Here is a 17,733-nt window from a genome sequence, read left to right as displayed (position 1 = left end):
TTTTGGGTGAACTAACACTTTAATAGAGTGCTGCAGGGATGATGTATTTTGTAGGCCAAAACAAGTTAGCATTTTAGCACTTCCAGTTCCATCGCCCTGAAATTATATTTTTATTAGAAATACAGTATATTTTTGTAGTATGGATTGGGAGCAATTTGAGCAGCGTCAAGAAACTGGGAGTCTGAGAAAGCTCAATGTTTGGTTAATCATGAGCTGTCAGAAGCTTAGTGATGGTGTTGTTGAATTCATGCGATTGTAGGGTACTGAAGTTAATTTATAGCCTATGTTTAGCTTTCTTACTTCTGAAGATTGTATTTAGGCTTTAAAACTATAAAAGATTGCCCTCCAAACAAGAATTTACAGCAGATTTATCCACCCTGTCTGCTAAAATTGACCAGCAATTACTTCATCTTTTTATTAATCAGCGATGCAAACGACTCACCTTCAGCAAAATTCACTGGTTTGAGCCACCAAAATCAATGAGAAAGGATGGATGTTTGATGAACAGGCAGTCAGTGGGAAGTTCAGAGTGTCGGGTTCGACTGATTGCTCTGCTGGTTGATCACATAACTACACCATTGTGCAGGCAAAAGGCATACATCAGCTTGATGTTTGAATCATCAGATCACAAAACATTTTGGATCCTGTTTACATTTATATTGACAGATACAGGTGAAATGGACCTTAGTACCAGATGTAAATAGGGCTGTGTCTAATAGAGGAAAATACTATAGTATAGTGTAGTGTAGACAGTACTAGTATAGTAGTATAGTATAGTATAGTATAGTATAGCAAAAGGTGCATTCAAAAGATCTGTAACAGAAGCTACATCATACAATTCACAAAGCTACCAGATTAATACCCATACCTGTGATGATGAACAACCAAATTAGGCCAACATTATGACAGCTACACTGAAACTGAAGGACGATGTACGTGGTTTAAAGTTGAACTTTATGCGCGAGAATCTTCAAAAGCTGGGAACACAAAGAATAAACAAACCTACAGTCGGTGTAGAGGAAGTTTGATGATAGGCCTATACAAAACCGCGTTGTGTGTTTGCTACTTATTTTAATAATTCAACGCTCATATTTCCGATACGATAGAACAAACTGCATTATAATTTTCAAATAATTCATTTAGCCTAGGCCACGGTTTCTGAGCCCACACTTTGAGAAGAGCTGCTCTAATTAAATCTCACCAGGAGATGGCGCCAGTACGCCTGTGTGTTCCGGGCGGGGCGCCATCACTATCATCATATACGCTGCTACTAGTTACAGCCTGCTGGATTACTGCGTCTTTGTCTTACACCATTTAGAAAAGAACCCAATATCGTGCTATTATCAACTCGATTCATATTTACTAATCATTCACCCAACGGTAAGAGTTTTTCCTGATAATTATTTTCCCGTTTTCTATGCAGTCTGTTCCGAGAGCTTTTACGCTGTCGTGACGTGCTGGATGTAAACACTGGATTAATAATTCCCTTCGCTTCCCATTACAATATTGCGAGTTTATAGGCGCAGTTATTTTTCCCCCTTTCAGTTAAACAGGAAAATACAGTTTGCAGTTGCTGTAGTAGGTTAAGATATAAGGCAACATTTATTTTGGTTTTAGTACGGTTATTATAGGCTACTAATGTTATTAGGGCACCTCCTAGTTACCGTACTCGGGATCATATTTAATATTTAAAAAAAAATATGCCATAAACAAAAAAAGAACTCAAATAAAATACAAAATAAAACACAACATGAGTATATGCATATATGTGTTAATATATATATATATATATATATATATATATATGTATAGGTATAGGGATAGATAGATAGATATCACATCAGAGCTAACTGTGATAAATAACGAAAGATAAGTTCGTATTTTACTATCTGTCACGCTATATAATGTATGCTTTTTCCTGTAGAAATGTTCGGCAAACGTTAATTTAATAAGCCACCAAGCCCACCATTTCCGAGAAGCAAAATCTCATCAGTCAATCGATAGCATGCTGCTTAAATGCAAGACTGGGTTTATACAGATTTCAAGATTTTGTGCATTATTGTACACGCTGTAAATACATATTTTAATAGAATTCGAGTTTAATAGAGTTGTTTGTGGTTTTATGGGGGTCTAATTTGACCCATATTTAAATAAGTTGTTTTCACTTTGGCGTGTTATGCATATTATGTAGGCTACCTAAAATATATTTTTGTTATTCTTTGAATCATACTGGACCCAAATTATCTCACACATCTTCCCTATGACAAAGTACAGTGGGCCTTCTGGATTTACTCTTGGATTTATTTCCACTACATGACAGAAAAAACACTACAGCATTTAATTAAACACCTGTATAACTGCAGACTGCAGCAATTTGTTTTGCATAAGTACATATGACTGTGTGAGATTGAATGTTGCAATCACAATACAGATTTATTTTTTAAAAATACACCTTTACTAAAATTTAAATTACTACGAGTTGTTGTTATAAAATATGTGAGACATTAGGAAATGAATCCAATTTTTTCCTGCGCATATAATTCTCAAGTGATTTTAACTGCATTCTGTTGCTTTCCTTTCCCTTAGTTTGGAAATGTTTTACACTTGCGGTCCCAATGAGGCAATGGTGGTGTCGGGTAAGACTAAACGTCACAGGAATGTGTTTATACAGAAATATATTTTCAGTAGAAATCATAAAAACATGTTTGCATGTGTGATTTGACTCCTCAGGTTTCTGCCGCTCTCCACCGCTCATGATATCTGGTGGGAGAGTGTTTGTTATCCCGTGCATTCAGCAGATTCAAAGGTATTATTCACTCTGTGTGTTTGTTTATATGTACATGTTTGGTTTGCGTAAACAAATCTTAGCTTTTTCTCTCTCTTCCATCACAGGATCTCTCTGAACACTCTGACGCTAAATGTAAAGAGTGATAAAGTCTACACACGTCATGGAGTGCCAATCTCTGTCACTGGGATTGCACAGGTTAACACACACTCTCTAATGAGCTATAAAAACATTTCATAGGGTTTTGGAAATCAGAACCTGTTTTTGTCATATAATAAGACAATTTTTTTGTCACAGATTATTGTTACACTCTGCCTTTTATAAAATACTTCATCCTTCTTTAATAACTTTTCTGTAGAAAGTCATTCTTGTTGATTGTTGTGTGTCTAAACTGACCCTTCTCTCTCCTACAGATGAAGATTCAAGGGCAGAATAAGCAGATGTTGGCTGCAGCGTGTCAGATGTTCATGGGAAAGTCGGAGGGTGAGATTGCTCACATTGCCTTGGAAACGCTGGAGGGCCACCAGAGAGCCATCATTGCTCACCTGACCGTGGAGGTAAATGGATAAAGTGCACATATAGTGCTCACCTTGCAAGTGTATGGCACTCTGCAACATTACAAACAGTAAAACTACATATAGGGCCAGATTTACTAACAGCTTGCGTCAGCACAAACACTCTTTTGGCATTAAAAACTACTGTGAGGATTTACTAAAGAAACACAGTGAGAAGTTAGCAGTGAAAAGGCGTGGACACAGATATGTTGCTTATACATTTGTAGGAGTTTCCCTTTCAGATGCATAATTTATGGGAGGAGATTATGGATACGGCCCTGGTCTTAATCCATTTTGCACACAGAGAACAGAGAGTGTGTGATAGAAGGGAAAGAATTTTTAGGGGTTCAAGCATGTAGTGCTGAAACCCTATTGTAATTGTTAAAATTTCCAAGGATCAGCATTCTCCCCTAAAAGTGATCGGGCAGACCGAACCGCAAGTTGTAGAAACTTGAAACTTTGATAATACTCACACCGTCTAATACACCGGCCCATAACTCCTAAACCATTAGGCGTAGACTCAAGTGTCTTATATCGTTGATATCATGGATTCACTAGTTATATGTTCGGGTATATTTTGGATTTTTTGAAAAACCTACTTTTTCAAACTAGTCCTAGATGTTTGGCCCGATCGGAACCAAACCAGTGCAGCAAGATTCTCTAGAGTCTGATTGTCAATAATTATCAAAAAAGTTGAAATTTCGATTTACGGTCCCTAAGGGCCGCCAAAATGTTCGAAAGGGGCAGAACGACCTTTACTAAAATGGCTATAACTCGAAAACGGAATGAGATATTTTCACCAAACTGAATGAAGTTTGAGCAGCTATCAGACAAGGTTAAAGGGTTAGTTCACCCAAAAATGAAAATAATGTAATTTATTACTCACCCTCATGCCGTTCTACACCCGTAAGACCTTCGTTCATCTTCGGAAAACAAATTAAGATACTGTTGATGAAATCCGATGGCTTAGTAAGGCCTGCATAGACAGCAATGGTACTTCCTCTCTCAAGATCCATAAAGGTACTAAAACATATTTAAATCAGTTCATGTGACTACACTGGTTCTACCTTAATATTATATAAGATACTATAATTAATATTTTTGTGCGCCAAAAAAAACAAAATAATGACTTTTTAACAATATCTAATGATGGCCGATTTCAAAACACTGCTTCATGAAGCTTCGGAGCTTTACTAATCAAATCAGTGGTTCGGAGTGCCAGAGTCACGTGATTTCAGCAGTTTGGTGGTTTGATACTCAATCCGAATCACTGATTTGACTCAAAAGATTCATAACGCTCCGAAGCGGTGTTTTGAAATCGGCCATCACTGGATATTGTTAAAAAGTCGTTGTTTTGTTTTTTTTGGCGCACAAAAAATATTCTCGTCGCTTTATAATATTGAGATAGAACCACTGTACTCACATGAACTGTTTTAAATATGTTATGAGTACCTTTATGGATCTTGAGAGAGGAAGTACCATTGCTGTCTATGTAGGTCTCACTGAGCCATCGGATTTAATCAAAAATATCTTAATTAGTGTTCCGAAGATGAACAAAGGTCTTACGGGTGTGGAACGACATGAGGGTGAGTAATAAATTACATTATTTTCATCAGAACGAAACTCGCTGGGCCACTTTGACTCACAGCCCTAGAGGCCTGTGAGAAATTCAAAAGAAATCGGCCACCGGGGGGCGCCTTCACATTTTTCACATGCGTAAAGGATTGTGTATCACGCTATTTTGCGCACACGCCCACGACATTCATACCACATGGTAGACCTCCTCATTCTGAGCAACTTTGTCTCTAGGACCGCCGCTGTCCATTGAATCATTCGTTAAATATTGGAGATTATTTCAAAAACCAACTTTGGCGAACTAGTCCTGGGTTTTTGGCTCTACCTCAATAACCATTAAAAAGCTTAATAAACCATAAATTTCCTATGGTAAATTGCCTGTATTAGCTGTAATTGGTCTTTTCCATTTATGATCGAGATGGTTACAGCCTTGCTAATTAAAACATACCTTTTTACGCATGTGCTTTAAGGGCCTTAAATCACTTGAACCCCTCTACTTTTTTTGAAATGCCAGAGGAATCCGTTACATAGTATCCGAACATAGTAGATCACCCCCGCCTCATTACCATTGTTTTTTGTGAAAAACATTTGTGACCCTATGCTAATTTGCACTGCTCTTGGTAGATTGTGTTGGATTAATAATTGTCTTTTTTCTTTAATTTGCACATTGTCAGTCACCTGTTTTGTTAATCTGGCCCCTAGTATTCAAAATCTGCACTTTAATTCCTCATCTTGACTTCATTTAGCATGATGACTTTAATGTTTCTTTACAAGTAATGAACTAAGTAAGTGGGTTGTGTTTGTTCTTTAGGAGATCTACAAAGACCGCAAGAAGTTCTCCGAGCAGGTGTTCAAGGTGGCTTCATCTGACCTTGTCAACATGGGCATCAGTGTGGTCAGCTACACACTCAAAGATGTTCACGATGACCAGGTCTGTTAGTCTGCTGTTGTGTTTATCAAACTCAATATTTAAAATGCTCTAAAACTGTAAGAATGGTTCTGTGTGAGAGGTGAATCAAGTCTTTTTCTTTCAGGATTACCTGCACTCTTTAGGAAAGGCCCGTACGGCACAAGTGCAGAAGGATGCACGTATCGGGGAAGCCATGAACAAAAGAGATGCAGTAATCAGGGTGAGCCTTTCCTGAGCTTTATTCCAAATACAGCCTATTTTCTATATGCATATGAGTATTTATGTTAAAATGTTCTCATTTGCTCTCTTGCTCTCTGTAGGAGGCCCATGCTATGCAGGAGAAGATATCTGCTCAGTACATGAACGAGATCGAGATGGCTAAGGCTCAGAGAGACTACGAGCTAAAGAAGGCTGTCTACGACATTGAGGTCTTCACCAAAAAAGCTGAGTCTGAAATGGCCTATCAGCTCCAGGTAAAACTACAACCAAACTATTTGGTAACCATCAATGATGTGAAAGAATTTCTTGTACTTCAGTGTATCTTTGGGGTTCTTGTTAACTCTTTCCCCACCATTGATAACATTTTCCATCATTTATGACACAACGCTTCCCCTTTCCGGCAATCCGTGTTTTCACTATTAGACAGTAGGGGGCGCTGTTACATCTCCAGATCCAATAACAAGATCTGCATAAACCAGAAGGAGCAGATAGAAGTTGTTTACACACAAGTAAGCTAACGTGATCACCAATAATTCAACAGCATAAAAATCAAAACTGCTTAACGTTACAGGTGAAAATGTCGAACCCAAGACGAGGTATACGAGCTTTGGGGGTGTTGATGGACTCAATCTACATTTTAAATCCAGACAAAGTCTTTGACAAAAAAGCAATTTTCTCAGCTTTTTTGTTCAAAATGTTATGAAATCAGATTTAAGTGTTGATAAAAAAGAACAAATGAAACTAGACTAAAATGTTTCTTTTGTTGTTTAAAAGCAGAAGCTCTGTTCTTTCTTTTGATATATTGACTGTTTTCATATTCATACAAGAAAATATTCTAGCGGCCGTGAAAGTTTTGTGAGTATGATCAAAATGTTGGTGCTGGCTGGCAACTTAAAAATAAAATGCTGGCAGGTAAAGTGTTAATGGAGTAGTTAACTATTTTAGAAACATAACTATGTGGCATGATTTTTTGGTTTGGAAAATTTTTATTTATTTAGATTTATTCAGTAAATTTTTATCCTGCTCTGTAATCGTTGCATTAGGTGGCAAAGACGAAGCAGCGAATCGAGGAGGAGAAGATGCAGGTGCTAGTGGTGGAGCGCTCGCAACAAATCACACTGCAGGAACAGGAGATCACACGCAAGGAGAAAGAGCTGGAGGCCAAAGTCAAGAAACCAGCCGATGCTGAGCGATACCGGCTGGAGAAACTGGCAGAAGCCGAGCGGTGAGATGAACGTGCCTTTAAGTTCAGCTACCTGTTTGTTTGTTCACTGTGAGAAAAGAGGAGATGCTAAAATGTAAATTATGTGAAAATTGAAGTGTTTTTTGACCATAGATGCATGTAAACCTATTGTAGGAGACCTCCAAAATGAAGAACCTTTAAAAATAGCATAATAGGGAAAGCATTAAAAACACATATATGCATAACATTCAATATATTTATTAACATAACTTACATAAAAACCACTATGTAAGTTACAACTGTAAAGAGTTCATTTTCTGACATCATCTGGCTTTTTTGCTCTCCACCAGTCTTCAGCTAATCATGGAGGCTGAAGCTGAGGCCGAATCCATCAGAGTAAGTGATCGGCCAACTCTAATAAGACCTATTTTTAAAACGAAACTGTTTGTGTTATACGTTATCTGTGTCTCTAAACTTCACAAAGCAGAAATTGTGTTTGTTTGTGAATTAAGATGTGAGCTAAATGTTATCTCACACACTTACTCTGATCAGGTGAGAGGAGAGGCCGAAGCGTACGCTGTGGAGGCTAAAGGTCGGGCCGAGGCCGAGCAGATGGCGAAGAAAGCTGAGGCCTTCCAGCAGTACAAAGAAGGAGCTATGGTGGACATGCTGCTGGAGAAACTGCCACTGGTGAGATGGTGTTATTTTTGTGTGTGTGTAGGCAATATAGAAAAATATTGCATTGTGCTGCAAAAAAGGGAATCATCCTGGGTTACACTTTATTTTGATGGTCCACTTTAGACATTCTACCAACTAGGCTATAAGTAACTTTGAATCTACATTTTGCAAACTCTCGTTAGAGTACGGATCCTCTCACATGACATACAGGAAAAAAAATCGTGCGCACGATTTACTGTTCCTTTACCTCGATATGCTAAATCGTGCGTCCGACTTACTATTTCGTTTTCTCGATTTGCTAAATTGTGCGGATGATTTACTATTTCTTTATCTCGATTTGCTAAATTGTGTGCACGATTTACTATTTCATCTCGATTTTCTTAATCGTGCGCACAATTTACTATTTCTTTATCTCGATATGCTAAATCGTGCGTCCGACTTACTATTTCATTTTCTCGATTTGCTAAATCATGTCGCACAATTTACTATTTTGTTTTCTCAATTTGCTAAATTGTGCGCACAATTTACTATTTCGTTTTTCTCGATTTGCTAAATCGTGCGCACAATTTACTATTTCATTTTCTCGATTTGCTAAATCATGTCGCACAATTTACTATTTCTTTATCTCGATATGCTAAATCGTGCGCACGACTTACTATTTCGTTTTCTCGATTTGCTAAATCGTGCGCACAATTTACTATTTCATTTTCTCAATTTGCTAAATCGTGCGCACGACTTACTATTTCGTTTTCTTGATTTGCTAAATTGTGCAGTTGATTTACTATTTCTTTATCTCGATTTGCTAAATCGTGCGCACGATTTACTATTTCTTTATCTTGGTTTGCTAAATCGTGCGCACGATTTACTATTTCTTTCCTCTGATTTGCTAAATCGCGCACATGATTTACTATTTCGTTTCCTCGATTTTCTAAATCGCACGCACGATTTACTATTTTGCTTTCTTGATTTGCCAAATTGTGCGCACGATTAACTATTTAGTTTTCTCAGTTTGCTAAATCTTGCGCACGATTTACTAATTTATTTCCTTGATATATAAATTTTGTGCACCATTTACTAATTCATTCCCTTGATTTATAAATCTTGTGCATGATTTAGAAAATTGAGGGAACGAATTAGTAAATCGTGCAAACAATTTAGCCTACTATTTTTTTACTGCATGTCATGTGCAGGCCTCCGTATTAGAATATTAGTAGACTGTTAGTAGACTGTAAGGTTAGGATTAGATGTTCGGGTTTGGGTTAGTAGCATAAGTTATAGTTGCATATAGTTGCAAACATAGATATATTAACATAGATGTCTCATCAATGGCGGTTTCTATGGGCTGCTATACGTAAGCCATCCGCCATATTGAAATGGTCAAAGCCAGTCTGTGAACACTCGAGAGCAAGTGGACTGTGCGTCTGCAACTGTAGTAAGACATATATGAATATCTATATCTGCAATAGACTTTAGCAGATGATTTTGCTAAACTAACACAATACAAGACAAAGGTGTCAGCTAACATGACATTAAAAAGATACAATTTTACAACCCAGTAATATTGAGTTAATACATATAAAAACACAAACCAACACATTCTGACCTGTGAAAGGTTGTCCCATTTCTTTGGGAATTTAAATCTCGTGGTTTTTACAACCAGAAGCTGCACAATGTTGTGGCATCATTAATTCCTATTGTGAGTGAAGACACGTTGACCGTTCCTAGATGGCAGGCGCATTGACATGTCTGAAGTGGTCGAATATGGAATCTACCTATACATATCTATGGTTTCAAAGTTAGTTAAAGCTAGTACAAATGTCTAAAGTGGACCATCAAAATAAAGTGTTACCTCATCCTGCAAAGACTACAAATCCACATAGAGCAGAAAGCAGCCTGATGCTGGTTTGAGTTGACGTCATGTATTGATGGTAAATTGTGTTTTTTCTATCCATTAGGTGGCAGAGGAAATCAGTAAGCCTCTGTCAGCTGCCAATAAAGTCACCATGGTTTCCAGTGGAGGTTCAGAGGTTGGCGCAGCCAAGCTGACAGGTGAAGTGCTTGACATCATGACCAAACTGCCTGAAACCATCGAGAAACTGACTGGCATCAGTATTTCCCAGGTGAAAACAGTATGTCAAATAATATAAATACAAAAGTTGTTTTCATGCAAATTACTTTAGTTGGTTTATCATGTCGTTTATGCATATTCTTACATGTATAATTGACAGAATTTCTCTTCCTCCTTTAGGTGGCCCGAACCGGTTGAACCCATTCTCCAACGTGACATTGCTGTATGCATGCTTTATGGATCTTTCCTTTTGTAATTTTCTCTTACTCTCACTTTTCCATCACACTCTCCTCTTTCTATAACAATGCATTGCTCCTTTTATCTTTCTTGTCTTCCACACTGCATCTCTTTTTATTCTCTTTCCCATGTTTCTCTCTCTCTCAAGTCTCTACTCACACTTCCTGTCTGTCTTGCCTTGCTGCCAAAACCCAAAGTGCATTTTAATCTAAAACTCCAGGGAAGAATGCTGTTCTTTATATTTTTAATGCAATCATCATAAGAATACAGTGAAGTCCAAGGATCTGTTGAACACCATTAGACACTGCAGCTTCTGACATTTTGAAATGTTACATTCACCTTTAGTTTTTCGTATAGAGCACGCTGGTATGTGCACTAAGAGCATTTCGTTATACTTGAGCTTTCCAATAGTTAGTCAAACATGAAGGGAAACATATTTATAATGACTGATGCTGTTTTGTCATGTGTTTTTGTGGGTTGAATAGGATATACTTTCACTTTACCTCAGCAATGTGTTTTAGCTATATCTGACATAATGTAGGAATTATAGCAGTTATCTGCTTCAAATGGTACTGTGCTGCGAAATCTGAACATACTGCCAATAATGTCAGACCATCATTACCTGTGTTTCAGTGTTTATTCAAATGAACAAATGTCTTTATATGTAATGCACAAGTGTAGGTCAGTAAATATTCTATTAGTAACTTATTTATTTCACAAATATCATTTGAAGGATTTTTGTATAGTTTGAAGTGTTTTCATTGCTTGAATCAAGGGTACGATTATAGATATAATCTACATTTGTACTGTTTTGTCCTGAAGCAGACCATGTTGTGTTCATTAAAGGAGTTTGAGACTGAATTCTTATCAAAATAGTTTCAATACCCCTTTTAAGTTGTGTTTCATTAAAGGATTTTAGGAAGTTTAGTAAAAAAAACTCTAAAATGTGTTTTGTTTGTAATTATACAGTATTTAAAATTGGTTATACTATGTAGTCTTTACATCATAAACTGTTGTGATGAATGTTCATTTTTCAAATGTTTAAATGACAGTACAGTATGTTGACACTTGACTTTTTTCATTAGATTCATAAGCACTCATAATTCATGAACTGTAATGACATAATTTGTCTCTTACATTTAATAATTACTAACATTATGACATTGATGTGTAAACACTGTTAGATGTATGTAATGAAGACTAAACTAACCACACATTATGACACTTTTCTATTTGTTTCTACTATCTTCATGTTTAACGGTTTATGAATAATATTTTTGAAGTAGAATGCATTCCTTGAAGGCTAAATATGAACTCCTGTTCATTTATTATTGGTGGGCAGATATTAATTAAGCCTATACAGTAATGTTTGGGTAAATTTAGTATGCAGAGCGTTGGGTAGATCTACTGTTATGCTGTGTAGGCTAGAGCTGCTGTTAGTGTGCTGAAAGAAAAGTTGTATTCGTCAATAGATGATTTTTCTATTCTATACAGAGTATCTATACAATTATGTAAACAAATCACCAATTTCATCTGTTTCAGCATGCATGCAAAGACTAACAAACCAAAACCATTATATTGTCGATTTGTGCTTATGATGCCTTAAATTAACCTGCCTACTAAAATAAACATTTAACTAAACTGTTATTTGTTTAGTCTGTCAATTAATTTCAACACACATTCCCTGCAGGAGAATGCCAAACCCTAGTAAACGTGAACATGGTAAAGTGATTGAAGGCCTAAGCTTGTGGCCCAAAGATTACTGACACCTTTTCAACCACATTGAATCTAGTTTATTGACTTTCTAACCTAGCCATATTGAGGTCTCATTGCTTGATAAACTAGAACTCCACCTGCGCAGAGGCTCCCGTTGTCTTACAGTCTGCCATCAATCCGACACTGCATGAATAACGTGGGCACCAAATGTACAGATTCTCATGTCTAACACTTGTAATGCATTAACTGATAACATACTAAGCGTACCAGTCGTATTGTTTAAATGGTTCCAAACAAAGTCAAAGCAGAAACAACCGTGGAGTGTTTGAGCAACATGCAGTTGTTCATTCATTCATTCCTGAAAGTATCGGTGTATTGAACAAATCAGCTGAGTGAATAATTCAATCACTCATAAAAGTACTTGTTTTTTGTTTTTGTTTTTTTCCTGAATGAATCGGATCCGCCTGTCTGGAACATGATAAAAACTGACTTTAAAAATCTCTTTAAGATCATTTTAATGCAAATCTAACAAAAACACAAGTAACTAAGATATATCTCTTAACATATATGAACATGTGAGTACATAGTGAACACTAACAACATACATATTCTTGGAGAATACTAAAAATGAATACAAGTAGATGTAAATCAAACATAATAAAGGATAAACATAAATGAGTAACTCAATACTTGAATACATGATGGTTGTATACGACTCCATTTGAAGAGAAGTTGGGACATTTTGACAAATGCAATAAAATCAAGAATCTGTGATTTGTTAATTGTCTTGAACCTAACATAAGTAAAAGGAAATATCCAATGATTACACTGACCAAATTAATTGTATTTTGTAAATATAAACACATTTTGATGGATGCAACACACACCAAAAAATTTGGGACAGGCAAAATAATAGTGCAAAGGTTATAGAATATTAAACAGTTTTGAAACAGTCCACAATAAGCAGGTGAATTGGTAATAGGTGATGGTCGTGATTGTATAAAAAGGCACATCTCAGTCTCTGCAAGCTCTGCAAGATGGGTCATGGCTCACCACTTTGTGCCAAATTTCAGTACAGACAACTATAGAATAACACAAGACGCGTCACTTGTATTGTTTTGAATGGGAGAAAGTGCAACGCGCAATATGGCGGAATAAGTCCCGCCTTCTAAATAAGAGCCAATCGCCGATTGGTAAAGTCATCGCGTCACTGCAGCGGCCGTTAGAAGCTCCGGTTCCTATAGAAACAGTCAGACTCGCACCTCGAAATGAGACACAAGAGACGCTCATTTAGGACTGCGCATGCGCATTAGCTTGATCCAGCCTGAAAAATACCGTTTTTTGTCATGATTCGAACGTTTAGAAACAAAATTTATGAGACAGTTGTTGTCAGATTTCATTGGTGATTTCAAATATGAAATTTAATCGAAAGCTTGGCAAACAGCTTTGAAGAATTTGTTGTTTCCCCATTCAAAGAGATAGGAGTTGCACTTGCATGGCCGAGAGGCGTTCAAAGTTGGCTGCCGATTGAAATGACTTGTCTTAAAAGGACTTTGGTACAGATGTTGGAGTTGTCAGCAGTACTGGATAAGGGCCGGCATATTGAGAAGACATTGGCCCAAAAACTCCAACCTTTTCAATTAGAATTTCTAGTAACTACTATTAACTAACAAGAAACTCTGATTAACAAATTAGTAAGTAATAGCGCTGAGTCAAATGTGGCAGTTCACTATTAGCTAATCCATAACTACTATATGACTACTAAGAACTACTATACAGGTTCATTATTAAAGCTGCAGTCCGTAACTTTAGGCACTCCTGCGGAAGAACATTGTAGCCGGAGCTACTTTTCTCTGTTTATGTCTATAATGAATCACGCAGGTACTGGGCTACCCCACAGCGGTGCCGACCTAAAATAGTCTGAATATAAACACTTATTATAGGTGTACCGTAGTGATTCAGGATAAGACAACAACACGGTTTGGAAAATGGATTAATGATGTACTCGCTCATTATATATATATTATACATTTTAAACAAAAAATTTACGGACAGCAGCTTTAATGTGAATAATGCATAACGTAGAATTAATTCTAAAGTGAAGGTCATTGTAATGACTTTAAAGTCAGTACTGTAAAGTCACAGTAATGACTTAAAGGGTTTGTTCACCCAAAAATGAAAATAATGTCAATTATCACTCACCCTCATGTCGTTCTACACCCGTAAGACCTTCGTTCATCTTCAGAACACAAATTAAGATATTGTTGATGAAATCCGATGTCTCAGTGAGGACTCTATTGAGAGCAAAGCCATTCAAACTCTCAAGGTCCATAAAGGTACTAAAAACATATTTGAAACAGTTCATGTGAGTACAGTGGTTCTATCTCAATATTATAAAGCGACAAGAATACTTTTTGTGCGCCAAAAAAACGAAATAATGACTTTTCAACAATATCTAAATGGGCCGATTTCAAAACACTGCTTCAGAGCTTTACAAATTGAATCAGTGAATCGGAGCGCCAAAGTCACGCGATTTCAGCAGTTTAGCCGTTTGATAGGAGATCCGAATCACTGATTCGAAACCAAAGATTCATTAAGCTCAGAAGCTTCATGAAGCAGTGTTTCGAAATCGGCCCATCACTATGTACTGTTGAAAAGTTGTTATTTTTTTTAGGCGCACAAAAAGTATTCTTATCGCTTTATAATATTAAGATAGAACCAATGAACTGTTTTTAGTACCTTTATGGACCTTGAGAGTTTGAATGGCTTTGCGCTCAATAGAGGCCTCACTGAGCCATCAGATTTCAAATGTTATTACAACCTTCTAAAGGAATTACTAATTATTTTTTTCCTGTTGCTCAAGAATACCTTGTGCACGAATTCCCCATTCTAAAAAGGAAGCCCAATTATTGATGGCGGGGAGTGAAGATCTGAACAATTGAGCAAATTTGGAATTCAAAGTAGTCTTTGCTATATGCAGCACAATAGGAGAATCAAGATCTGAACCCACACGAGCCACAAACTCTTTCAGTGTGTTTGTGAGACGCTCGGTGTATTCAATAAATGATTCATTTGGACCTTGTCTGAGTGTTTGTGTTTGTATACCAGATCCAATAATACGCTGAACAGTGGCACGCAGCTCCTTGTATTGATTAATAAATTCATCTGCATTAGTGGGAGCCTGAACTGGTGGTTTCAAATTGTCTATCTGTCCTACATGTGTTTGTGGACAGAATATTTCACAGACAGAATACAAATCTTTAATAGCTAATTGATGTGTTCGTGCCATTACCCATAAACGATCCCAAAATTCAGTGTTTGTATTGTTGGATTTCATAATAGGCAGAGCAGACACAATACTCCACATGTCTGTCACATCTAGATCTTGATACACCCCAATCTGTCCATTGGCTGTTGCCTCCTGATTACCAGGAATTAAATGTCCTGGCAATGGGATAGAAATTGGAGCCATTGGAGCAGTAGGCGCTGCTTTAGCAACAGCATTGTTATATTTGCTAGTTTCATGGTTGCGGGGAGGGGATGGCACCAAAGAAGGCTTTGGGTGCTGATCACGTTTACAACAATCAGTCTTAGAATTTGCAGTTTTGCCAGGTGCATCTGCCGCTACCTGAATACCTCGGTTAGCGGAGACTTCAGTAACATCTCTGGCAGTCTTAGCCACTTCAGCTTTAAGCATTGAAGTGTATCTTTGCCATTGCAAAATATCTTCCACTGCTGGAACCTTACACGGTGCGGGCTTTGGTTCACTTGTTACTTTGGATAATATTTCCCACATATCTAGCGTGGCTTCTCTCGCAGATTTGGCCAAAATGACCGCTCTCATGACTCTCCCACTGTTATCAGTCAACACTCCCTTTGCCTGATCAACCCACATAGCACACAGAACACGTGAATATTTCTTCTCTTTTTATCTGTGACCTCTTTTATCAACCATTCACTTTGTCTACGCGGACCCCATTTTTCCTGAAATCCATCTATAACCATATTTTTCTTCATTTTAAAATCATATTTCAAAGCAATCTCAGCCACCTGAGAAGTTAGGGAGAGTGTAGGACTGCCTTTAATCTTTGTATAAGCTGTCATTACTTCGTATGCTGACACTTCCAACAAAGTTTAGGCACTAATTATTATACTCAGATATAGAGAGAATTAAAACTCAAATGAACCTTCAAACGATAAAAATGTCTATCTACTGCTGGATCTAGGTTTAATAATTTATAAGCAAGGTTTGTCTCCTGTTATCATTGATTGTTGAGTCTTTGAAATTTAGAGATTCCTTATTCTATTCGACTTATGGATCCAAATTCCTCTCGGAATATGGGACAAATGTTCTCTCAGAAGATTGGTTACTCCAAAACTTTCATGATTCGAACTCAGATAGGAATGTCATGAACGTTCTTTCTTTGTCTGCAGCCAAACTAAAAGAACTTTACTCTCAGGATATCATTCTTGAAGACTCAAACAATCATATAACAGTAGAAAATAGAAGAGATGTACTCACCTCTCTATTTTAAACCTCGCAGTGCAACTCCAATCAGCAGATCAACGATCAATGATCTCCAAAACTGATGCGGTGAGATCCAGTCAGACGAAAAAGTGAGGATGAAATTATTTTTAAAATAAAGAATAAAGTAATAACAAATGAAGAATAAATCTGAGTAACTTTTAATAAATGAGTATGAAATAAATGACAGAAATCTTAATTCAAAATAAATGAAGTAAATTCAAAGTCCAAGTTTGAGATCTGAGTATAATAATCTTGCTGAGAGAGAGAGAGAGAGAGAGAGAGTGAAGCGAAGTGAAGTGAAGCACCCATGTAGCAGAGAGCAAGTGAACAAGGGAACAAGGGAAAGAGCAGATATACAGGAAACTTACATTCTCCTATACCTGTGTTTACATCTGATAATGAAGGTCAAGTGAAACATTAGAAACATCAAATATCTCTCCTCACCCGTCATAAACCCCCTTCTCCTTACTCCATTTCCTTTCACCCTGGCTGAAAGTTCATGAAGAATGGCAATATACCTACCACATATAATGTATCTTGTGCATTCATTGCTTTTTCTCTGTCATGTTTGGTATCATTTTAAATGTCTCAGTGCAAATTTAAAATGGTCTGTTTCATAGCAGTCACATATTATGAGAAAGATTGAAGACTTAGAGGAATTCTGTTCTGCTGTTAAAAGGGTGAACTTCTCACACGGTCTCTGGTGAGAATGATCAGGCGTGACCCTTAGGTCACGGGACCCTGTTTAAACAAAATGTCTTCTGTAATTTACAACTTACGATTTGAAGATTTCTTTGTTCTGTTCTCGGTCAGCGTGAGATTCTGTGAGACATCATCGCTGGGTCAGCGGGTGGTCCTTACAATATATTAAATATGAATATATGACTAGGCTACATGATTTTAAAGATGGATTGTCATTGTACTAATAAAAAGGAAAAATCATAATTGAATAATATGGATGAGAAGATATGAATTAAGAACATTTGAATACGCCAAGATGACTTCAGTATTCAACCCTCAGATCCAGTCAACGCTGTATTTTTTCTTGAGCTAAATCAAAAACTTTATATATAGGAATAGGGTGCACTCCTGTAAACTTATGAATGGGAGAAAGTGTAACACTCAATATGGCGAATAAGCCCCGCCTTCTAAGTGAAAGAGCCAATCGTTGATTAGTAAAGTCTTCGTGTCACTGCAGCTGCGTTAGAAGCTCCAGTTGCAATAGAAACAGGCAGCGTTTTTAGACTCGCACTCATGACTGCGCATGCGCATTTAGCATG

At 37.1% G+C, this 17,733-nt stretch overlaps 1 protein-coding gene across 2 annotated transcripts; it reads left to right on the top strand.

Annotated features, from left to right (window-relative positions):
- Nucleotides 1-1,205: 1,205 nt before the first annotated feature.
- Nucleotides 1,206-11,856, top strand: flot1a (flotillin 1a). 2 transcript variants are annotated; one of them, XM_051873062.1, is made up of 13 exons: nucleotides 1,206-1,380; nucleotides 2,587-2,636; nucleotides 2,731-2,806; nucleotides 2,893-2,983; nucleotides 3,199-3,342; nucleotides 5,726-5,845; nucleotides 5,949-6,044; nucleotides 6,145-6,297; nucleotides 7,087-7,268; nucleotides 7,577-7,622; nucleotides 7,779-7,916; nucleotides 9,860-10,033; nucleotides 10,153-11,856. In XM_051873062.1, exons 2-13 carry the CDS (start codon nucleotides 2,594-2,596, stop codon nucleotides 10,168-10,170), a joined length of 1,281 nt encoding a protein of 426 aa, XP_051729022.1. In that variant the 5' UTR covers nucleotides 1,206-1,380; nucleotides 2,587-2,593; the 3' UTR covers nucleotides 10,171-11,856. The 2 variants fall into 2 exon arrangements, with proteins under 2 accessions (XP_051729022.1, XP_051729024.1); XM_051873064.1 differs by having other exon boundaries at nucleotides 1,208-1,380; nucleotides 9,860-10,024.
- The last annotated feature ends 5,877 nt before the right edge of the window (nucleotides 11,857-17,733 follow it).

Source organism: Ctenopharyngodon idella, chromosome 19, assembly GCF_019924925.1.
Source record: "Ctenopharyngodon idella isolate HZGC_01 chromosome 19, HZGC01, whole genome shotgun sequence".
NCBI classification, from domain to species: Eukaryota; Metazoa; Chordata; class Actinopteri; order Cypriniformes; family Xenocyprididae; genus Ctenopharyngodon; species Ctenopharyngodon idella.
This window is presented reverse-complemented; position numbering and strand designations above follow the sequence as displayed.